General features: G+C 47.6%; 2 protein-coding genes across 2 annotated transcripts in view; both read right to left on the bottom strand.

Annotated features, from left to right (window-relative positions):
* The window catches only part of LOC144129714 (apical endosomal glycoprotein-like), a 210,625-nt gene extending 191,058 nt beyond the window's left edge, over window positions 1-19,567 (bottom strand). The window contains exons 1-5 of the mRNA XM_077663811.1: window positions 19,375-19,567; window positions 13,584-13,751; window positions 4,732-4,953; window positions 2,351-2,383; window positions 330-464 (exon numbers count right to left, since the gene is read on the bottom strand). Coding sequence (XP_077519937.1) covers window positions 330-464; window positions 2,351-2,383; window positions 4,732-4,953; window positions 13,584-13,751; window positions 19,375-19,567 — 751 coding nt within the window. The remainder of the gene's footprint in view (window positions 1-329; window positions 465-2,350; window positions 2,384-4,731; window positions 4,954-13,583; window positions 13,752-19,374) is intronic.
* Window positions 19,568-19,598: 31 nt separating this feature from the next.
* LOC144129713 (MAM and LDL-receptor class A domain-containing protein 1-like) overlaps window positions 19,599-23,073 on the bottom strand; it is a 78,111-nt gene continuing 74,636 nt past the window's right edge. The window contains exon 14 of the mRNA XM_077663810.1: window positions 19,599-19,837. Within this exon, the coding sequence (XP_077519936.1) occupies window positions 19,599-19,837 (239 nt within the window). The remainder of the gene's footprint in view (window positions 19,838-23,073) is intronic.

Here is a 23,073-nt window from a genome sequence, read left to right as displayed (position 1 = left end):
TTGGCCTCTCTCCTTCTCTCCACGCTCCCCAAACCGACTGTCAACATTCCACCCTGCGATATAAAATTCACACTACCCGACAGACTTTCCGAAGATGGCAGTAGCACATCTGACGCAATAAATGTTCTGCAAAGCCTCTATTACTGGGGGTGAGCATCGTACTGAAAACTAAAAACATTCTAGTTTTAAAATAGAGAAAACATTTCATAAAATACTTTTTCACCAAGGCTACAATATAGTAACCGACATCTGCTATCCATAAAACAAGCGAATGCTGTTGCTTTACCGCATTTACTAACCAGTTTCTTAAAATTCGAGACATCGCTTACCTTTGTACATTCTCGATGTGTGATCAAATCGCGGAAAGCTTGGAATCCGTCGCAGTGGATCGTTCAGTGCCCACTTGAGAGATCCGCCGCTTGTAGTCCAGCCACAAAAGGTGCCTTCCTCAAAGTTGCAGTAAGCTGCAGTACAAGGGCGTCCGAGGTGATATCATACAAAGAAACTTTGTTCAACACTCGGAGCCTCGTAGCCTTCCTAGAACACCTGATTTTTTTCACAGAATAGATTTTTGAAGGAGTCAAGAAAACAGCGGGGCACAGTGTGCATCGAATTGTTTTCACAGTCCCCAAAACTACTGCCTAATGTTATTTTTGCTTCACTCAAAGTGTCTGTAGAGGCTCCAAGTACAAGTCATATAATTTTTTTTTTTGCTGATTCTTCGTAATCAGCCCGCGAGTAAAACTAATCTTACTCCAGCGCACGCCGCTACTGTAATAATACTTGCACGCGTGACAGTCTATACAGGCGCAACAAATATGGGTCGTGAAATGATTGGCGCATGCACCGCCCAGTCACGTTTCCTTTGGAGTACAGCTGAAAACGTTTAACAGTTGCTCAACAGCCTGGCTTGATGATCCAGGAGCAATTCTTTTTTTACCTAACATCATTATTACGCTTTACAAAATCTGACAGCTAATAATAAATTACTCACGGCCAGCTAGAAATGTTTAACTACAACCGGGCTCTTATATGATATTGTTATTTTTTAGCCAGCACAACATATAACGAGATTATCCTACCGGTAACGTTCATAACCGCCGATATTACTATAACGCTACGGCCTTCTTTGCACATCTAGAAGTATAAAATTCAATGTTGATACCGGACTTCGCGGAAACTTCTTGATTCAATTTTTATAAAAGCGCTGCTCGAACTTTAGGTACAAGTTAGGAGAAATATTTTTCTGTTTATGAATTCTTAGTGCAAACTTTTGCATCTCTTCTGCAAGTTGTAACGCAAAAAAATTATCTTCGAGATGTATTTCACACAGCACATATAAATTTAGGCAGTTATTTTCTTTGATTAACGCGTACGACAGCCCACCAATATGCGTCTAATCATTGCTGGGATGGCCCATATGGTGGCATTTCAATATTGTCACGAACTGGTGACTGCAATCCGGGGAACAAAACAATAAGGCGTCTGAACAAAACTCTTTATTTGCGCTGACTTGCGCCCACAATGGAATGAATCACCCGACGGCAGCGTGCTCGGCTGTTGTCGAACCGAATGCCCTCCGCTCTCGGCTGTGCTCAATTTAAAGCAGATAGCGAATTTCGAGACAAAGCGTGCAAAGTTACTAGAACATTCTGGAACAACGTAGAATCAGCTCTGTCTGGATGCGATCAATCAAGATAAATCTGGTCGCGTCTTGCGTCGCAAACAAAGCGATAAAGCATCGTGCCGGCAGCTTTGAAGAATGAACAAACTGATACTTCAAAGATTTGCGGCATAATGCTTTTGACGTGGTATAGACAACTTCGTACTTTTTACCGAGTGCACAAGCACTCCTAACAAGTAATAAAAGCTGCTGCCCTTTCAACCATCTGTTCCACAGGTGTCGTGTTAGTGTTTGCCCTACAGTAGACCTTTCTTTTTGTGTGTGTATTGTATTTTACATGGACTGCTGTTCTGCATGTTCTGTACTGCAGTTTTACCTCGAATATACACCAAGCGGCATTTTGTGAGGCATTTATTGATAAGTACGTAAATAGAATGCAGTGTTTCACGTCGTCAAGATGTGCGCTCGGAGGGCTTCTGCATTCAATGTTCATACAAGAAGCGTGTACCGCGCCGTTGTTGGACACTCAAAACAAAGATATGAAAAGACAATAAAGCTTTCCCTGCAAACAACGCACGGAGGTTCCCTCAACCTGCGCCGCAATACAGTCAACGTAGATTATCTATCAGTGCAGTTTAGCAGCGCTCACTTAAAACCATAAGAACAGATCACTAACATTAAACCATTGGGACAACGCCTGGGTCGTGAACATTATGGCACACTCACTTGCTGATGCAGGTGCTGGTCGTTCCTGATTTCCTGCAAAATGGAATGTATATCAGTAAGATAACTACAAAATGTGCTTAATGTAAGACAATATTGACGTAATTATCATTACTCTTCGCAAATTTAGCTTCTCCCTAGAAACATGTATGGATGGCGCAGATTTTAAGGCCCGAGACCCGGCCCCGCCTTAGCCCGGCAAGAAATTCTAAGCGGCGGACGTAGCACATCCTGTAATACCGCGAGTCTGACTTGGAACGATATCTAACGGCGAGGGCGGAAACTGTGGTAGAACCCTCTTATGCTATCTATAGCATAAGTACTGCCAAAACCTAGACCCTCGAGCTGGTGCACTCTCAGGCTTCGCTTACACAAACGTAAATACCCACGTAAGCAGCAGATTGGACAGCCGTCGCCGTAGCTCAGTTGGTAGAGCACCGGACGCGATATTCGAAGGTCGTGAGTTTGGATCCCACCGGCGGCATGGTGGTTTTTTCTGTTGCTTCATAAGTATTTTTCTTTAACCGACAGGTTAATCTAAGTATTATTCTCCCATTGATTGGTTTTACGAATTAAAAAAAAAGAAACATTCATCAATGCACCTTCGTTTTGGTGACTCTTCGCTTCTTTCATATATACACATTTTTTTTCAGCACAGCCTTGCGATCTTTGCGTGCGTCAGCTTGAGAGTTTGCTCCAAAAAGAGTTGTGCATTTAAAACGAGGCGATCAAGCGTCCCTATTTCTGCTCTCAGCACGGGCGAATTTACGCAATGTAAGAAATTTTTGTACAAGGTAGGATACTACTACTCACAGCAATAACAGCGATGCTGCGGGTGTAGGGGGGAAAACTATTACAGCCCTGGCGTAAGGTTTCAAGTGATAAGCAACAGTTAATAGCCACTTCACACTCGGAGAGGCTGGCAATCAAACGCTTGCTCCTCTTTCTAGAGCTTTCAAAAACACAGCATACAGGAAGGATCTCTGAATTTCTTTTTAAGATAAAAGTCAGTTTTCTTCCAATAGTAATAGCGGAACACTAAACTTGCCGGATGTTCTAAGGGTAACAGACCATAAGACCACTCAAAAAACAAACGCGCAATTTGACCACAGCAGCTTAGGACCCGCAGGAATGAATAGTTTATGTGCAGACAGACATAGCCGAGACACCAATTGATGACGCCTTCAGTAATACATTAAGCACAATTTCACACGCACTGTTACAAAGTTGCTCCCTGGGTGTTTGTCAATCAATTTTCTTTTTCCTTCAATATACTGAATTTCAGAAGCCACGTCGCTGGTTCGCAAACTGAACCTTTACTTCTGTCTTTATAGTTCAGAAAAACAAGCTCTATGAGACATTTCTTAGCCTGAGCTCTGTTAAAGACGTTTTGCTGATTTTTACTGCACCAAAATAGGGAAACTCATTATCCAGATCACTTAAACTTCAAAGAGTGGCTTCTGAAGAGAGAGGAAGTTTTTTTTAATTTTATTTTGTGCAGTTTGCTTAATGAACGGAAGCCTTTACCATTGAATACCATGTTCAAGCCGATGGTGATATTGGGCTAGGCAAAAAGTTTCACTCAACATTTTACGCAAATTCAAGGATAAGGAGAAGTTTGGAGCTAGCTCCCGGTTAGCCCCATAGCGCAAGCTAGAAGTGCGTTTCGGCGAAGGAGATACTGTTTTTTTTATTCTTTTTATTTAAGCATCAGACGAAACACATATCCCGATGCAGGGACAGAAGCTAAAGGCTGGTGGTGCCTGACGAGGCCTCTGGCCCTAAACAGTCCACCGCGCTACAGATACAATACAGATCTTAGAACAAAAGAATAAAGTGTGCCTCCTGTAATCACAAAAAAAAATAAAAACGCGACATTTGGCACTTGTACATAAACGTATTGCATATACTGTTGGACACAAATGACACATATTAAATCCCACATTATAGGACGCTACGCAAATTACATGAATAAATCAACACAAATAGCTGCTGTACAAAATGATACAAAAAGTTGATAAGCAAACGTAAATATAGCGTAGAATATAAGAATAAAGAGGTAAATAAAGAGGTTGACAACCTCAATTTTCCAATTTCCGTCCACGACGCACTGAGTAGCACTCAGTATACCGATGTTCATTTTCTCTTTGATGCAACACAATTAATCTAAATATTCATGGCTCTTCGATTTTGGAAAGGTCAGTGTGTAGTGCCCGATGTCGAAGCACAGTCAATGCTCACAGAGCCACAGACGTTCGCGAGCTATTGTCAATTTTGTATTCGCATAACATTCCTGAAAACCAGCAGTGCTTAGAGAACACAGCGCTTAGCTCGAAACCTCGCCGTAGTGAAAGCATTGTAGATTTTACACTACCCTCTCATACCTTGTCCTGAAGTTATGACGGCCACTTCGTCAATGGCCACTCCGCCGTTAGTGCCGTCTCCTGGCGTAACTTGGACAACCAACTGGCAATGTTTCCCTGGCTTCAGCGGAATGTTCAAAGTCGTCCAATGGAGAGCTTCGGCAAGCTCGGTGGAGTACTGCCGGGATTTTGCTGGTTCGTCGATTATATAGCAGCGCACAGACAAACTTGCGGTTTTTATATCTGCAAAATTTATGCACCGTTACCTTTACAGATCACGCAATAATAGCCGAAACGGTAACTCTCTTGTCAGGTTCTCTACAGCAACTTTTTTTCCGCTGCCTTGATTTTACGGTTAGCATTTTATTTATTTCAAGTTTAATTGCATCTATACATGTAGAGGAGAGAGGAGTAATAATAAAAAGTCAAATGAATTCCGCTTGACTGCCCTGTACATTCTTTAGAGATGCCACTATATTCTACGCCACAAATGCAGAGTTATATTGATGGATAAATGGAAAAAAGCATTATTAAGCATTGCAATACAAGAATGCACACGGGTGCAACGCATATCTGTTACAGAGAGATCTACCGCGATGGGCATCAGTAAGCCGCAGGCACAGTGCGCTGCACGCCTCCCGCTACCTTCTTTGGCTTCGCGTTTGGCGCGTGCTCAGCCGAAATCACGTGAACGATACCTAAACCGCCTGGGTAGGCGATGATGGAGCGTCGTAGCCACCGCCACCAGGTAAGCGCAAACGTGTCCACTTCCAACAGGTACAGGCACCCACAAAAGTTTTCGGAACAAGACTGCTACAAAGCCTAATTACTTTGCAGTGTAAGCATACAGCCATGAACTAAAGAGTAAAGTTTTGTAGTTCACAGTGCGACCTGCACAATACACCCCTCAGTGCCTGGCTGCGCTTCTAGCTTGCAAAGAAAGTAATGTTTTTCGTGATTTCGTCGTCCCAAACATTTTTGTGGGCACCTCTACGTGTATCCGCGAAAGGCCCCACTTGCCGCCCTTCAATAGCATTTATTTATTTATTTATTTATTTATTTATTTATTTATTTATTTATTTATTTATTTATTTCGTGTACCATCAAAGCCAGAGGCATTATATACGGAGGTGGTTTCATAAATTTACAAAATCAACGTACAGTGCAGCAATGTAATTAGCAGTATAGAACTGGATGGCTCCAAGTTATATTATCTAATGTACAATATTATCTTGATGTACCGGTTATTAAAATGTATTTCATTGTAGTAATAAAGTACAGGAATTGGTAGTACAAAAAAAGAGATGCTCTTACTTGTGCAATGTTATCCAATGCCGTTTGAGGTGTTGGTTATCAACAATTTAGTTAGTGAACGCAGATTAGTGAACGTTTGACTCTCGCACCCTTTCGTTTGTGTAGGTGCGAAAACTAGTTCAAAGTGGCGTTCAGTGTGGCTTCTAGAGACCGGTGGTCAATGCTACGTGTCTGCCGGAAACACTGGACGCAAAGTATCAATGCAGCGACCATGCAGCAATCGTGTTAGCTCTTGGGAAAACTAAGTGTAAGAGGGGCGCCATGCATTCATTACTGGCGAAACAAATGACGTCAGTAGGGGCTCTCTACAATAGCGAGCACCCCTAAGCAGGGGGCGGGGAGAGGGGGTGCGCGTGGATCGGGTGCTGAGGTACCTTTTCCTGAAGCAGCGATAGTTGTCACATCGGCAGACACGGATGCTGCGGCGCTCGTCTTTCGTTTTGAACCTTTCATAACTCTTTAAATTACAATTTTTCTGCTCGCGTAAGTGATGGTAGCACAGTACAGGGTGAACAGTGTTTGGCTGCCACCCAGGTAAGTACATCACCCCATTCCCGCCGATTTTTCATTACTGTTACCCACAAACATGAGAGCGAACCTCAATCACGGTGACTTGGATAACATGGTGACAACACTGCCGCAACCAGCTTTTAGCCGGATTAAGCCTTGTCAAGGCTTTATCGTTGTCAATTGTGAAAATTTTCTGGCTTTTGTTATTTTTCTCTGTCTGAATATATCTGTGTCCTTGCAACAAATCTGCTATTAAGCACAACACTGGCAGCTACTTTCGCTGCTACGCTGGTTACAAACTCGCCAGGCAGCCATGAGGCGAACAGGAATTCTTGCCGTAATAGTTAAAACTGACGGCTCGCGCCTTAATGACTGCGGTTTATGCCACGTATTCAAAAGCAGCGGCTAAGGAATGATGGCTCGTAACATGTAGCTCGCTTATTACATGTAGTATCTATTACGCGTACAAATTATAAAGCTTAGAAGATACTTGCCAAAGCGTACAGACACACACCGCGCGCCTGTGACAGCAAGAGAAAATATATCGAATACCCCAATCCCCCTCATTTTTTTCGACATGAAGTCGATACGAAGTCTTTAATACCCATTCAACAAAATAGTGTGCGATTGGTCGGTGGAATTTTTGGAAAATGAAAAACAGTAAATTGCACATAAGTTTAAGATGATCTCCGGCGTGCCTGTACGTGGCTGAAAGTCCACTGCAGTTGTGCACAGCGTATGCATGCTGGACTGCACAGAATCGCAAAACAAAAAAAAAACACACCATCAGTGGAGCAATGGGCGATTAATTAACAGTACGTCTAGAATTTCTTAATTGTTAGATATCGAGAACCAATGCCAAAATTTGGCCCCTACTAACTCGACAGAACGAAATGTTTTCCTCACAAGGTAAATGCTCTGGATATTACAGGTCGCAGCACAGCTGACAGCAGTTTGAAACTTTTACTTCCAAATGCCATCGTGGCTACGCTTCTTACTCGCTCAATACTGCAGCAAATTTTGCACTGTGTAAAAGCTGCTTCGTAGTTGTAGGTAGGTAGGAAAAACTTTATTGAAAATGCCGGCAACCGACGGTTTGACGCGTCGTGACGTTGGCCAAGCGTCGACCCGGGGTTATGCCCTCCTCTGCACTACCCCCGTTCGGCCCGTTTGTGGTGGGTCGTGAGGCTTGTGCTTTTCGAGCGCATCCCGGGCCTGCTGGACGGCCCATAGTTGAATGTCCTTTTTCAAAATGGATACGTACCAACTTGACCAAATTTCTGCTTTATTGAATGTCCTTGTCTGCAGACTGCACTGCACTTTGAAGTTCGGGCGGGTATATCCTGGAGGTAGCCTCGGTCGGGAACCTGGCACAGTCCCACATGATGTGCCATTGGTCCGCCGGACCAGCTGCACAAATATTGCACACATCGCTCGGATAGAGTTCTGGGTGAAGTACGTGTAGCACTGCCGGGGCGAGGAGTGACCCGGTCTGTATCTTTCTTAGGATGACGGCCTCCTCCCGTCTGAGTGCCGGGTGGGGAGGCGGCATTGTCCGTCGAGCTAGGCGGTAACACATGGTAACTTCGCCATAACTGGTTACGCGGTCCTTGGTTTCGAACCACCACGCGGAACGGTCACTCTCGGGGGCGCGGAGGGTAAGCGCTTGCGCCGCCGAATGGGCCGTCTCGTTGTGGTTCGGCGAGGATGCACACTCGCCCGCGTGCGCCGGGAACCACTTGATACGGATGGTGCTGCGGCGGTCTTGGGGCTGGAGCTTGCCGATGATGGCGGCCGCCGGCGCGCTCACTCGCCCCTTGGCAAAGTTGCGCACGGCGTTCCTCGAGTCACTGAGCACGAGTCACGAGTCCGTGCACCGCACGCTCGCTGCCGTTGTCGTGGTGCCGGTAGCCGCCGCAACGACCACTGCCGCGAAGCCTTCTCGTTTGTATTCCGCTGCGTCCACGTACCGGGCGTGCGGGTCTTGGGCGTGTTTCTCGATGAGGGCCTGGGCCCGTGCCTGCCGCCGTTCTTGGTTGTATTCGGGGTGCATGTTCTTCGGGATGGGGTTCACATGGATGTGAGCCCGCGCCTCCTCGCTGATCTCGCATGGTTGCCGGCTGGGGGATCGGGGGTTGTAACCCAGGGATGTCAGTATACTGCGCCCCGTCTTGGTGGTAGAGAGGCGCTCCATTTGCGCGGTGAGCTGCGCCTCGGCTATTTCTTCTAGGGTGTTATGGACGCCGAGCTGCAGGAGCCGAGCCGTACTCGTGGTCTCCGTTAAGCCCAGCGCCGTCTTGTAAGCCCGTCTGATCAGCGTGTTGATCTTGTTCCTGTCAGTGACCTGCCAGTTGAGGTAGGCCGCAACGTAGGCGATGTGACTGATCACGAACGACTGGACGAGGCGCACGAGACTGTCTTCACGCATGCCCGCCCGTCGTGTCGAGACTCGGTGTATGAGCCGGATGGCGTCCATTGCCTTGGTGGTAAGTTTGTTGATGGTCTCGTCGTTGCGGCCGCTCTTGTTTAGCAGCAGGCCCAGGACTCTGATCTTGGGAACTGCGGGGATGCGTTGCCCCGATGCGGTCATGATCTTGATGTGATCGCACTCCCGAGGGGGAGCGCGTTTCCGTCCCGGTCGTAATGGTGTGAGGACGAACAGCTCGGATTTGGCGGGCGAGCACACTAGGCCGGTGCCGTCAAGGTGCTGCTCGATGGCGGTAACCGCGGCTTGTAGCTGCTGCTCGATGCTGGCGTCGGTGCCACCGGCCGCCCACAGGGTAATGTCGTCGGCGTAGATCGTATGCCGGACGCCGGTCCCCGCTACTGCCCTCGCTACCCCGATCATAACGAGGTTGAAGAGCAACGGCGAGATGACCGAACCGTGCGGGGTACTCGTGCTACCGAGCTTGCGTTCGGGGAGTCTGAGGTCTCCGGCGTGCAGTTCCACCGTGCGGTTGGTCAAGAAGTCTTGGATGTAATTGTAGCTCGTTACCCCCATGTTGAGTCGTGATACTTGTGCTAATATGGCTGAGTGTTTGACTTTGTCGAATGCGCTTTGTAGATCGAGCCCCAGAATTACTTTGCTGTCTTGTGTCTTGTTGTCGATGATTTCTTGTTTTAGTTGTAGCATGGCGTCTTGTGTGCTGAGTCTGTGTCGGAAGCCGATCATCGTGTCCGGATAGAGGCCTTCCTTCTCCAGGTATTCCTGCCACCGGTTGGCCACCACGTGCTCCAGCACCTTGCCCACGCAGGATGTAAGCGAGATGGGACGCAGGTTGCCGATGTCCGGTGGTTTGCCCGGTTTCGGGATCAGGATTGTTCTTGCCGTTTTCCACTGTCCGGGGAGCTTGCCCGAACGCCAGCATTCGTTGAAGTAACGGGTTAGTGCCTCGATCGATGCATTGTCGAGGTTTCGTAGCATCTTGTTGGTAACGAGATCGGGGCCGGCTGCTGAGCGGGTGTTGAGCTCGTGCAGCGCTACTCGTACCTCTGACACGGTAATGTCTCGGTCGAGCCACGCGTTGGGCAGCCCCCCGTACGGCGGGTGGATTTCCGTTGGCGTGTCCGGCAGATACTTGGCTTCCAGGCTCTTGATAACGGCGTCTTTTCCTTGTTGTTGTGTGGTGGTGTGCAGGAGGCGGGCGAGGCGGTCGCGCTGGTGTGACTTGGTCTTGGTTTCGTTTAGGAGGTGCCGAAATAGATTCCAGGTGCAACCGCGATGCAGTTGCCTGTCAGCTCGGTTGCAGATTTCGTTCCATTGCTGACGGCACAGGACCTTGCAGTGGTGTTCAATGGCCCTGTTTAAGTCGGCTACCTTCTTTCTCAATTTGCGATTCCACCGTTGCCGCTTCCAGCGCGCCTGTATCGAACGTTTGGCCTCGAACAGATGGGCCAGGCGGCTATCCATGGCGATGACGTCCTCGTCCGTTTCGATGGTTTTGGTGGCCGAGTGCACAGCATCGCAAAGTTCTTCCGTCCAGGTTTCGATGTCTGTGATGTCTTGTGCTGTGGTGGGACGTCCCTTACGGAAGCCGTCCCAGTCCGTCCACTTGTGCATAATGGTGTTGCCCCGGAATTGGTTCGGTATCGTAATTTCGAGGATGTAGTGGTCGCTGCCCAGGTCGACGCCGGTGTTGTGCCACGTTACTTTGCCCGTGTGGTCGTTCTTGATGAACGTAAGGTCTGGTGTGGTGTCTCGTGCTACGGAGTTGCCGATGCGGGTGGGATGAGCGGGGTCCGTGATCAGGGCACAGTTGTGGTCCAGGATATCTTGTAACAGGTCCCGTCCCTTGGCCGTATCCTTCACGTAACCCCACGCTCGATGGGCGGCGTTGAAGTCCCCTCCGATCAGCAACGTGTTGTCTTTGGCTTGGGTGCTGGCTGTGTGTAGTAGGGTCTTGAATTTCTGTGTTTGGTGCTTGGGGTTACTGTAGATGTTGGCGATGAACAGGCTGCCTTTCCGTTGTTTGTTTGGGATGATTTCGGTGAAGGTATATTCCACCCTGCTGCGGCCGTGTTTGAGTTGGTGCTCGATGAACGTGAGCCCTTTGCGGACGAACGTGCAGACGCCCCGTCGTAGTTGTGCTCTTCGTAGTTGTGCTCTTTGGACGATTGTAAACGAATCGCCTTCCCTTCCCAGTAGTGAAAAGGAGTTTAACTATATGCGCGCTTATCTCTCTCCGATTGATGCTCTTTTTAGAATCCCTTCCGGAAAGTGTTGGGGTGAAAAGTGAGGGTGCATGTATGTCAATAAGTTTAGTAAGTAATGCATTCAGGATGATAGCGACAGAAAATGAACCAATGCTGACAATAAAACTCGTGCACAATGCGACAATAAAATTGGCGCAGCACTACCAGCGACCACTTAGAGAGAGAGAAATTATTTACAGTTTGTTTTGTACAAATCGTTCAACAAAAATGCGAAGTTTACTACGTAGCCGCTCCTCATAGGCGAATGAAAGCAAACGTTCAGCTGTAAATATAGCCCCGCAGCAGTAAAACTCTACGCGGCTTAATGCATTGCCATTCTATAAGCAAGCACGAAAGGAACTCTTCATGAGAAAAGGTTTTGGACGCTCGCAGACTTATATAACACGCACCTGCGCTGGCTATTGCACACCACTTAAAACTAAACAATCACAGCAGTGGCAGCTGCAGGACTGTAAGATTCCGCGCCTGGAGTTTCAAAGTTTCAGCTTTCGCACTCTGCACTCAGAGTGCATACAGTGCTCTTAATTTTAAGCTACCGTGGCATCGGTGCTATTTTTGTTTTCTATGGTCGCACTGAGAAACCCTGGACTTGGACCTTTTCTCGTATTTTCACTGCCTTGACAGTAGCCTAATTTATATTTACCACAAAGTTTGCCTCAGGTAAAAAAAAAAATTATTAGCGAAACTATCGAAACTGATTCTCTGAGTAAGGAAAGGGCTTCCTTTGTCTCGCTGAACTATTCTTGAATATCCGTGGATCACTGAAATCCAACGCACGTACCAGCAATACTATCGATGACGTGCTTCTACGGCACGTGAACGAGGACGCTTCTTCAATTCTGCGTGGGTTAAGCAGGCTTAGCGAGAGGTTTCCAAGAACTTTTGATTTACTACTGCGAACCCCAAGCAAGGGCTCTTCCTCCTACGAAGCGAACAGTGGCAATTCTCTACACCGGACGAGAGAAGTCGCACAATCTTTCTGGACGCGAACACTACCATTTCTTTCATATCAGACGCTTGAATTCCTACAATGCCGCCATCTCACTTACCGCTAAACCATGTGACCTCGCTGACTAATCTCATTCCCCCTCCTCACCGAGGTCCATCGTCCGTTTGCAACTTCACATACTTATTTTTGTTTCTGAGTATTATGTCGTGTAATATACACCGCGATTCTGTTACTATTGTTTCTACAGCTTGTGTCATTGAGTTGGCCTTTTTTCGACAAAAAAATATAAAGAAGCAATGCCGGGTAGCACTAAATAAACATACCATTTCTCCTTTCCAACTTTTATTTTTTTAAAAAGGCACAACGCCATCCTTCTCCCCAATAGAAGCGCGTCGGCGTTAAAATTTGGCACTGATGCGAAAGGAAAGCTCCCCCAACAATTTCTACTTAATTTAAAGGCAATAAAGGTTTCATGCCAGTTGGAATGAATAAATAGCTAACGTTACCGACGACGAAACGCGAATGCCTTGGAAGTCGTTTTGGTGCACGTGCAGAATATAATGTGAAGAGAGACTGCACTGCGTGCGGGGAACTTTTTCTGCTTCTTTCTGGCCACGGCATCACTACACCGCGACAACCTTTCTTCGAAGTGGAACTTGAGCATTCCCTCTCTCACCGTGCAGCCGAACTTAGCTTCCGTTCTCTTTCCTCGTAAAACAAAGCATATTGGCAATATACGTTACTGCGGGCCGATTTTAAGCATAAGAGTGAATGTTTAACTAGATAAGATAAGTCGAAAACTCTTTCTTCGGTTACAACCGATTTTCCAAGCACACCCAGTTACAACAAGACTCTATCGGGCCAGCTATACCATCGACCTGACGAAGCTACCGCGCAATGAACAAGGCGCCAGAAGACCAGGCCCATCATCCACCGTCCTGCGGCGTGCGTTCTCGCAACGTGACAGAGCTAAGCAAGCTCGCCCAGCCCCTGTAGTTTTGTCTTCATTGCAAGAAAAAAAACTTAATGTTCCTGTTTTAAAAAAAATCTTTAGTTTTTATTTAACATTCGTATCACTCGTTTTGCGCTTATGTCGCCTAAAATGGGTGTTCACATCTTGTGTTCCCAAGATCCGGCTGCAAACAGCAAACCGAGCATAGCTGTGGGATAGATAAAGCAATTAATGGGGCGCTGGAGCACCCAGATTATTATCAGAGATATGTACTTAGTGATAGGGTACGCTCAACCATGGTCTATTGTACAGCAGGAAAATAAACTCAGTACGTTTGCTTAGTTCTTTCAAGTTTAAAATCCACGTTACCGGACTCCCACTTCCGGCAACGTTCACATTTTTCGATATACGCAGAAGGAAACGATTCTTACTCACCTGGACCCCACCTGATGTATCGGAAGGCCAAGTGCGTGTCACTGTTTGCCACGTCAAACAGGGGGCTCAACAGGCGCGTCATCTTCTCTCTCTGAGCTCTGTCCCTGCTCGAATTATTTGTTGCTCCCACTGTCATGTCCACGTATGCAAAGCCGTAAAGGAAACTGTCTGAGAAAAGAAAGTGCAAACATTGTCTAAACCAACCGTCGTTTGAGCGTCAGTTCAAAGCCACCACTTTTGGTTCTGCACGTCCGGTCTAAGACAAACTCTCCTTTGCTGCAAATTTCAGTCGTATCTCTACACCTAACCAGCTAGTTCATCAATAACATTATATTCAGGTGTGATTAAGACACCATCATATGCTAGCAGTTACAGAATATTTAACGGTCAGCCCGAAATTGTCGGCTCCGCGCTAATTTACCACAAAGAGAAAACTAAGACAGCATTTGCAAAAAATTCTGAAGGAGCGGAAGGTAATATCAGGGGCTAAAGTCGTATTGCCTGCCATCATAATTACCATCACCATCTACTCGGTTACGTCCATTATAGAAGAAATGTCCCTGCTTGTGATGCCCAATTTGAACAGCGCCAGCCGCGTTCACCATCAGTTCCGCCGTGAACGCTGTTCCCCGGTCCGTGATGAGCACATCGGAGGTGCCGTGTCCCAGAAGAACGCACTCCATAAAAAAATTTGGCGACTTCTGCGGCTGTTTCGTTCAGTAGGACTTTTGCCTCGGCGTAGCGGGTCATGTGCTTGGTCGCTATTACGATCCACTTATTTCCAGACGTTGACTGCGGGAAAAGACTAAGCAAGTCCATGCCGATCTGCTGAAAGGGCCTTGATAGGGTTGAATAGGGTGCATAAATTCTGCTAACCGGATAGGAGGGTTCTTTGCTCACTGACAATCTCGGCAGGTTTTCACATAATGTGCGAAATCGGCATACAGTCCGGGCCAGTAATACTTGTCTTAAATGCGGCGGAGCGTGCGAGAAAACTCAAGATGTCCGGCTGTCAGCTGGTCATGTGAACCCCGAAGAACTTCTCCGCGCAGACTTGTAGGTACAACAAGGACGTAGGCTGTTTTGTTCGCTGCGAAGTTCTTCAGAAGGACGTCTTTCTTGCTGTGGACAGAACGATGGCAATCCTCGCTCGAACGAGGCGGAGGGTGAAGAAACCTTGCCCCTTCCAAGAGCTTGATGAGGCGTTTTAGGTCGTGGTCCAAGAGTGGGAAGGGGGGGGGGGGGGGGCAAGCGTGCTTGCGTCCGGAATTATAAACGACGATGACCGCAAACTCCTGGAGGCGCAAGGTCCGTCGAGCGAGGCGGCCGGACAGGTCCTTCAAACTGGCAAGCCAGCACAGTGCGTGGTCATCGCTGACCACGTTCAACTGTCATCCGTGCAGGTAGGGGTGAAATTTGACGTAACCCAGATTATGGCAAGGCACTCCTTATTTTTTGAATAGTTAGCCCCGGCCTTGGACAGGGAACGGTTAGCGTATGCGATTACTTTATCCAGCCCGCCGGTTCTCTCAACGAGGACGACGCGTACGCCGACGCTGCTTGCGTCAGTATGAATTTCAGTCTTTTCGTTTTCATAAAGCGCGCTAGGATTGGTGGGAACTGTTCTCAAGAGCGAAAAAAAGAGGGAGGAGTAAAACAGTGGACCAAAGGAAAGGCGCGTTAATTGACACGTGGCACTTGAGAGAAAGAGAAGAGGGAACAAAAGAGAGTGCAGTGGTATTTTTAGAAGAGATGGAGAAGACGACGGCGAAACCGAAAACGAGGCGGAATTAGAAGAAAATGAAGTGGACGTAAAAAAGGAGGGGTGGCGGCGTGGCGGCCGTTGTGTCGGCAATTGCTCTGCCTGCGAGTTCTCCGGGCGCGCGCCTTTTCTTTCTGTGTTTGCTCTCCTATACTTTAAACTTTCAGCACGCGGCAGAGGGCGTGGCTTGGCTTGAGCCAGTAGGCAGGCCCGTGCACTTTTCTTTTCTTTCTTCCTATCAGCAACAGCAACAGTGCAGTGTGGCCGTTGTTGTGACGCGCGTCCTTCCTTTTAATCTTTGCTCTCACATCTCTTTCACCTCTCCTACTGTCTGAACGCGGCGGAGAATGTGGCTCAGCTTGAGCCAGTGGGCAGGCCCGTGCACTTTCCTTTCCATTCGTTCTTCAGTCGGAATTGGTTGTTGGTTGGTTGGTTTTTAGAGAAAAGAAATGGCACAGTATCTGTCTCATATATCGTTGGACACCTGAACCATGCCGTAAGGAAAGGGATAAAGGAGGGAGTGAAAGAAGAAAGGACAAAGCAAGAGGTGACGTAATGAAAGGCTTTGGAATAATTTCGACCACCTGGGGATCTTTAACGTGCACTGACAACGCACAGCACACGGGCACCTTAGCGTTAACTTTCCTTTTCATTCTTCCTGCGGTCGCAACAACAGGAAGAGGAATGTTCTTGGTGCAGACGTTGTTGCTCTGCCGTCAGCTACTGCAGGTGTTAGATCGTGAGGCCTACTGACCAGGCGTGGTCCCCACCAGCTGAGACCCCGGTCCCATGTATCACGACGCTGACCTCATCTTCGGAACGCGGGCCCTGTGTCAAAGCCTCCGGAACGACGACTCACCCAGCGGCTGGTGCTACCTCCCAGCCTCGACGACGACACCTAGACGCTCCAACGCCGACATCCAGCTAAAGCGATGTGGCAGCACCGATCGACCCCCTTCACCTGATCCTCCTCAACACTCCTCTCGTGGTACAGCGGCGTCTCTTGAAACAAGGTACCACCCGGGTTTTTGTCCGTACTCCGCGTGTGAGGTAGCGTGCGAACAACGCACGTTTGGTAGGAAGACTATGAGTGTGAGTTTCTGGCTTTCGCGTGAAGACCATTAGTGTGGTAGGACTGCGGTGTTTTCTGTAGAGTTATCTTGGTGTATGTCTGGTGCGCTGTTTTGTTTTTGTTCATTCATGTATAAAGTGTGGCGTCCTGAGTTTCCTCTTCGAAGCCATCTATCTGCTTTATAGGCTTGCACGCACAAAGGGCGCTTACCATTTTACACCGTAAGCACACTTTTTTGTGACAACTGTGCACGACGCTGAAGTTCCTTGAAGGCTCCCGCTGGCTGTGTTTTCCATAATATGCCACGTCTGCCTATGTCAGTTCCTGGCAAATCGTGAAAAGCTCTTGAGAATTCGTCGGTAATACGTGTACAGTCTCAGGAAGCTGCGCACAGCTTTGTTATCAATCGGGGATGGAAACAGTGCAATAGCTCTTGTTTTCTTTAGACCTGGGCGTACTTCCTCCTTGCTAACGGTTTGGCCTACAAAAAGCTGCTCTTAACAGGCAAAATTGAACTTCTCGGCATTCAAGGTTAGGCCACACGGCTTGATGGTGTCTAGTACTGTTCGAATTCTTTTCAGGTGCTCTTCAAAGTTCGAGGCGAACGACGCCATCTAAACATACAAGACAAATTTTCCACTTGAGGCCTGCTAGAACTGCATCCATTACTCGCTAAAACGTCGCTGGTGCGGAACACAGACGAAATATCATCACCTTGAGCTCGAAGAGGTCATCCGGAAGGACGAATGCGGTCTTCTCGCGATTCTTTCATCGACGTCAATTGAGCAGTAGCCACTGTTGGGGTGCATCGATGAGAAATACTTCACGTTGCAGAGCTGGTCCAGTGTGTCTTGATGCGAGGGAAGGGGTGGACGACTTTTTTCTTTATGTTGTTCAAGCTGCGGTAATCAACGCAGAATCGAAGTGCGCAGTCTTTGTCCTTCACTAGAACAGCCGGTGCCGCCCAGGAGCTCTTTAATGGCTGGATGACGTGATCGCGAAGCATTTCTTTCACTTGGTCACAGGTGGCTTGTCGTTCTCGCGGCTACATATGGTAGGAGCTCTGACGGAGAGGTCGGGCGTGTTGGTTGGTTATCGGACCTTCGACGATGACAAAGATGCAGTCGCTGCATACCTTCAAAGCAGTTTACTGATCTGGTCTTCTCTGTTCCAGGGCATGGTTGAGTTGATGTGGAAAGTGGGCGAGTTCTCTTGGTCAGGCGGATCTTCTGCGTATGGGTCGGAGAGAAGAAATACGCTCGTAGGTCGGATATTTCGTCTAATAAAGCAATCGTCGTTCCTTTGATAACGTGCTGGTGTCTTCGTTTAAGTTGGTCAGCAGTACTTCAGCTCGGCCATTGCGTAAATATGCGATGCCTCTTGCGACGCCAATTGCTCGGTATAGAAGCAACTGCATGTTCCCCTCAATGATGCCCTCAGTGTTATTGGCTTCCGTACCGCCTACGGTGCCGATGAAGCTTGAGGGAGGGGGGACGCTCAGTTGGTCTTCCGGGACATTGAGAGCAATGTGATGTTCCAGAGTTCTCATCGAAGGAATCGCCCCGTTTGTCGAAATAGTGATCCGCTTGGATCGCATGTCGATGATCGCCTGATGTTCATTAAGGAAATCCATGCCCAAGATCACTTCGCGGGAACATAGCCGTGGGACTGCAAAGGTCGCAGGATAAGTAAGTACCGTGACAGTCACTCGCGATGTTCATCGTCCTGGTGGCGTAATGAGGTGGCCCCCTGCAGTGCGAATTTGTGGGCCGTCTCAAGCAGTCGGGACTTTCCTCAGCCGCGCAACGGATGTTCCATTCATCGCCGAGTAATCGGTTCCTGTGTCTACTAGAGCGGTAACTTTCCTGCCGTCGATAACTATTTTTAAGACAGATGTCCTGGACTCTTGCATTGCTCGTCGTCCTCGGCGTCGGGTCACGGCTTCGTCGGGTATCTGAATAGTGGGTAGGGCGTGCTGTCGAAGCTTTTCTGGGTGGCGGCGTCGTTTTAAAGCCGGTTCGAATCGTGGTCGAGGTTGTCATTGTATGCGGCGTCGGCATGTCGGGGCGGCGTCTTCATGCTTCATGATCGTAGGAGGACCTTTGGCGTATCGCTCCCGAGCAGCCGAACCTCCAGAGGTTGCGGTCTTTAGAGAGTTTTAGTTTCACGTACGTAGAGCTCTTACGGGTGACCAGTGCGTATGCGCAGAACGTAAACGGTATGTGCGGGTCTCACGTACGTACGTGAGATTCGTACTTTTACGTTGCGGTCTTTGGGTTGCTTGCGTACGTAGAGTTGACAAACATGGCGGCGCCCTGCCCGCCGTTTCACAGCGATAACAGCTTCGTCGCTAATCCCTTGACGCGATATCGTGTTCTAAACTGTTGTATTCGCCTTCGATTTGCCCATTCTTACCCTAGCATAAGGTTTCAAGCGACAAATAGCTTTGGTTTTTCAGACAGAAGGGCGATTTTTCAGCTGTTAAGCCTGACGAAGTAGCGTTGATCGTCGTGATAGCAACGGTCTCGCGAGATCTCGAACTGAGAGAGCCCCAAACCAGCCAAACATAGCCAAACCGCTAAACACGAGGACAGACCGAATGGGTTGGCTTAAAGACTTGTCTTGGATGATTTAGGCTACAACCAGTGTCTTTGTTTCTTAGTAGATGGCGCTAGGAGTAACGCGCGGCGTGTGTCGCGTACGTGTAACTATCAGGGTTTCAAACGACCTGCGTGCAGGCTACGTAGACTTCTCGCGTTTGCGTACGTGAACCCTCTGCGTACGTGTAACTAAAACTCTCTTTTAATTCACTCCTACGGGGCCTGGGAGACCTTCCTCGTACCGCGGCTGCGTAGCTGCAGCGTGGCGACGCAAAGCACGAGGCCGGCGGCGATGGTTTGCGTGAACGACGGTTCGGTGCATACTGATCTCAACGCAGTTACTCGTCGATTTCTTACGGATGTTGGCCGAAGCGTGGTTGTGGTACGCCGACGGCAAAGCCACGAAGACCGATACGGTCGTACGGGCAGTGACGAAGAATATGGCCGACTTCACCGCAATGGAAGCCCAGCGGGCGTTTGCCGGCAGTGCTCCAGGCATCTCATTTACTGTGGCTCGAGCGTCGTTCGCAGATTGGGTGGGCGGGGACATGCGGGCAGCGTTCGGTAACAGCTGGTTCACGTCAAAGAGGCGGAATTAGGTTGTGTCGTTGGGGCTGAGGACTGCGTATTGCAGCTGCGTAGGTCAGGGCGGGAGCTTCAGCTGGAGGCGTCGATGACGGGGAGCAAAGCGCATGCTGCACTTCTTCGCGGAAGATTTCTTCAGGGGTCACTACCTGAGGCTGGTTGGAAGACGATAACAGGCAACGCAGCTCTTCCCGCACAATTTCGCCGATGACATTCTGCAGGTTGCCTCCGAATGCTGCGTCATCCGAGAGGGTTGTTGAGGTCACTTAAAGCTGTCGAGGGAAATTGCGGGTTCGCGCTTCCACAGTTTTCTCAATTGTGGCTGCTTCGCTGGTGAATTCAGCGGCGGTCTTCAGTTTATTCTGGATCAGACCAGCTAAAAATGCCTTTTTAGCATCACGCATTAAAATCTACATCTTCTTCTCTTCTGTCATGTCAGGATCCACACGTCGAAAAAGGCGCTTCATGTCTTCTACGTATGCGGTCACTGTCTCATTCGGGTGCTGGATGCGTGACTTAAGAAGCGGCTGACCTCTTTCTTTCCTGACAATGCTTGTGAATGCCTTCAGGAACTCCCGCCTAAATGATACCCATGTTGCTAGAGACGCTTCGTGGTTTTCGAACAAAATTCTGGCTCGTCCTTCCAGGCCGAAGAAAACATTACTCACTTTAGTCTGGTCATTCCAGCTGTTGACACGGTCGAACTGTTCCAGCCATTCTTCAGGTTCCTCGCCCGATGAACCGTTGAACAGGGGCGGCAGTCGGGGCTTTTGCAAAATTGGGGCCTGGTGTTCTATAGCCATGGTTGACGTCGGCGCTGAGAATTCCTTTCCTCGAGCGCGGTCCGGTAGTAGTCCGTATTCAAGTGAATGACTCTGGAGACGACGGCTGCTACGCACTTCGTCTTCGGTTGGGACGGCTTCAGCGGCATTCTCGTGATCTACTTCTTCGAGGCGATTCAGACTGCTTTGGCGGCTTCCAGGGAGTCAGGGCGACAGTAACATCCGTTAGCACCTGCTGCAGATGTCACGTAGCGGTGACTGCAGTTTAGAGAGCAGGAATACAGCGAAGATGGCTTCTAAACAAAACGTCATTGGGGCTGACTTGCGCCCACGATGGACTGAATCACTCAGCGGCGCCGTAGAAACAAGCGTGCTCGGCGGCCGTCGAGCAGAATCCCCGCCGCTCGCCGCCGTGCGCAATTTAAAGCTGATAGAGAACTTTCGAGACGCGGCGTGCAAAGTTACCACAACATTCTGGAACAGCGTAGAATCGGCTACGCCTGACTGCAATCAATCGAGATGAATGTGGTCTCGTCTTCCATAACAAATAAAGCGTTAAAGTTGGGTGCCGAACACTTTTAAGAATGATTAAACAAACAGTACAAATATTCGCGGCAGTATTGAGAGGTGTGCAGCCCACCGCAAGTAGTAGCTCTATCAGTTAATATAATTTCGATAAAGCTGTCATCGTCGGCGTTATAGCATACTAGATTTTGACTACATCACCCCAAAATACACGCGCATTCGAAAAGCTTGCAGGCAAAGCAACGCTTCCAGTGCACATAGCTCGTTGAAAGAGACAAAATTTTTTCGGCCTCAGCGCCGACGGTAACTGCATTAAAGTGATTTCTAGAAGCTGATATAGGTATAACTTACAGTGGACTTCACGCCACTCAATAAGTACCGAAAGTAACAGTGTAAATAAAACGTTAACTCGTCAAGTTGAGTTAACTAGCCTGCTAGTTAGTACATCTTAGCCGTATTCTGAAGAGCTACACCGCTTACAATGCTCTGCTAACTTGCTCTGCTCTGCTAACTACAATATATCTTAGGATAAACCCCCGGTATACGGGTATGTAACTGCACAGCGAGTGTCGACTGCTTCCGGGACATAATAATTGTAGATCGCGTTCTGAGATTCATAAAAAGGCAGATGTAATCGACTTCAACCGTTACAAACTCATTGCCACATTTGTACTGCATTATAAAGTGGCGGGAAATGTAGTAAAGAGCCATTTGTAACTGTATCTTAGGAGCAGCGAAATATTTCATAGAAACAATAAGCTTTTTGAAAAATCGAATTGTGTCTCAGTTATTAGAAAAACAACAATATAGTTAAGATCAAAGAAAGCAGATTAACAACCGCAGCAATATGCAATATATGCGTGAAGCATTCGACTACGTAGATCATAATATTCTGCCAATATAGTCCTAAGAAGTGCCTTTTTTGAAACATATATCTCTTAAGGCGATGGTCGCAATTTTTTCGCTGTTACATGCCAACCACGAAACAAATATTTTTGCTTATTCAATCAAAAATGTTTGTATAAAATTGCTGAAAAGGTTCGAGGGTCAATAAAATTTTATTTTGTTCCGGTTTGCCCCAAGCTCTCAATTTTGCGAAATAGCAGAAGCAAGAATTTTTCCACATTTAATGATAAACCACTGTTTTCCTATGAAACTACACCATAGATTGTAACACTAACTTCAATTCCTCTAGGTCGGCACATTTTCCTCTCATATGAAAATTTTAGTGTAAATATAACAAGAACATGGGACCTCGATGGCTCGCTTTCACTCTACGTACCCTACCCTGCATTTCTTCTTTTGATCGGCATATTTGGAATTCCGCTAACTAACTTTTTTTGTGGCAGCAGAGATGTTTAGGTGATTTCTCGGAAACATACTTGCAATACTCTGTAAGCAGCATATGTGAAGAGCGTGCCATGCCCTAAGTCGTATTTTAGTGAAAACTGCAATACCTTAGGTATGTTATGCATCATTTAGCATAAAAACATGTATATACCAGGTTTTCCGGGGAAGTAATACCCAAAAATAGGTTTTTGACGTAAAAATATTGCTTTTCAGCATAGTATTACCAGTGGCAGTGGACACCAAAAAATCGGTGAATCGTCTTAAGCAGTAAGCATCGCAAAATAATTTTTAATAATTATCATTTTAACTAGTAGAGTTAGGCACTTTTTTACTAGCAACAAGCGGTGGAAAGGTTGCTTTTTCTGAATGCTTTTCGAACGAGAATGTACTCTGGCACAATGTAGCCAAATTTTTCGAGCCAAAGTGCCGCGGATAATCGCGTTCTCGAAATTCTAGGAACTCATATGGCTATTACTAACGAACGGCTGCAAATCCGTAATTGCAACCAGTTGACCAGCTGTAATAGCTAAAAAGTTAATTGCCAGAAATTTGGTAACCAGTTTTCTACTTAAGTCAATTCACCGGCTTTGCGGTGTCCGCCAGCAATGGTAATACTATGTCGGAAAAGTCACATATTTAACCTAAAAAGCCTATTTTTGAAAATTACTTAAAGCCTGCCCTGAAACGCCTGTTATGTATAATGAAAAAACACTAGACTGCGGAAGCACTAAATCCTATTTCGCTATTTAAATAATCCAATCCTGCAAGCGGTTCCTTCACAACTACAGCGTTGCATTCATAAGTATAGCGAGAA

Source organism: Amblyomma americanum, chromosome 4, assembly GCF_052857255.1.
Source record: "Amblyomma americanum isolate KBUSLIRL-KWMA chromosome 4, ASM5285725v1, whole genome shotgun sequence".
In the NCBI taxonomy this organism is placed as follows: domain Eukaryota; kingdom Metazoa; phylum Arthropoda; class Arachnida; order Ixodida; family Ixodidae; genus Amblyomma; species Amblyomma americanum.
This window is presented reverse-complemented; position numbering and strand designations above follow the sequence as displayed.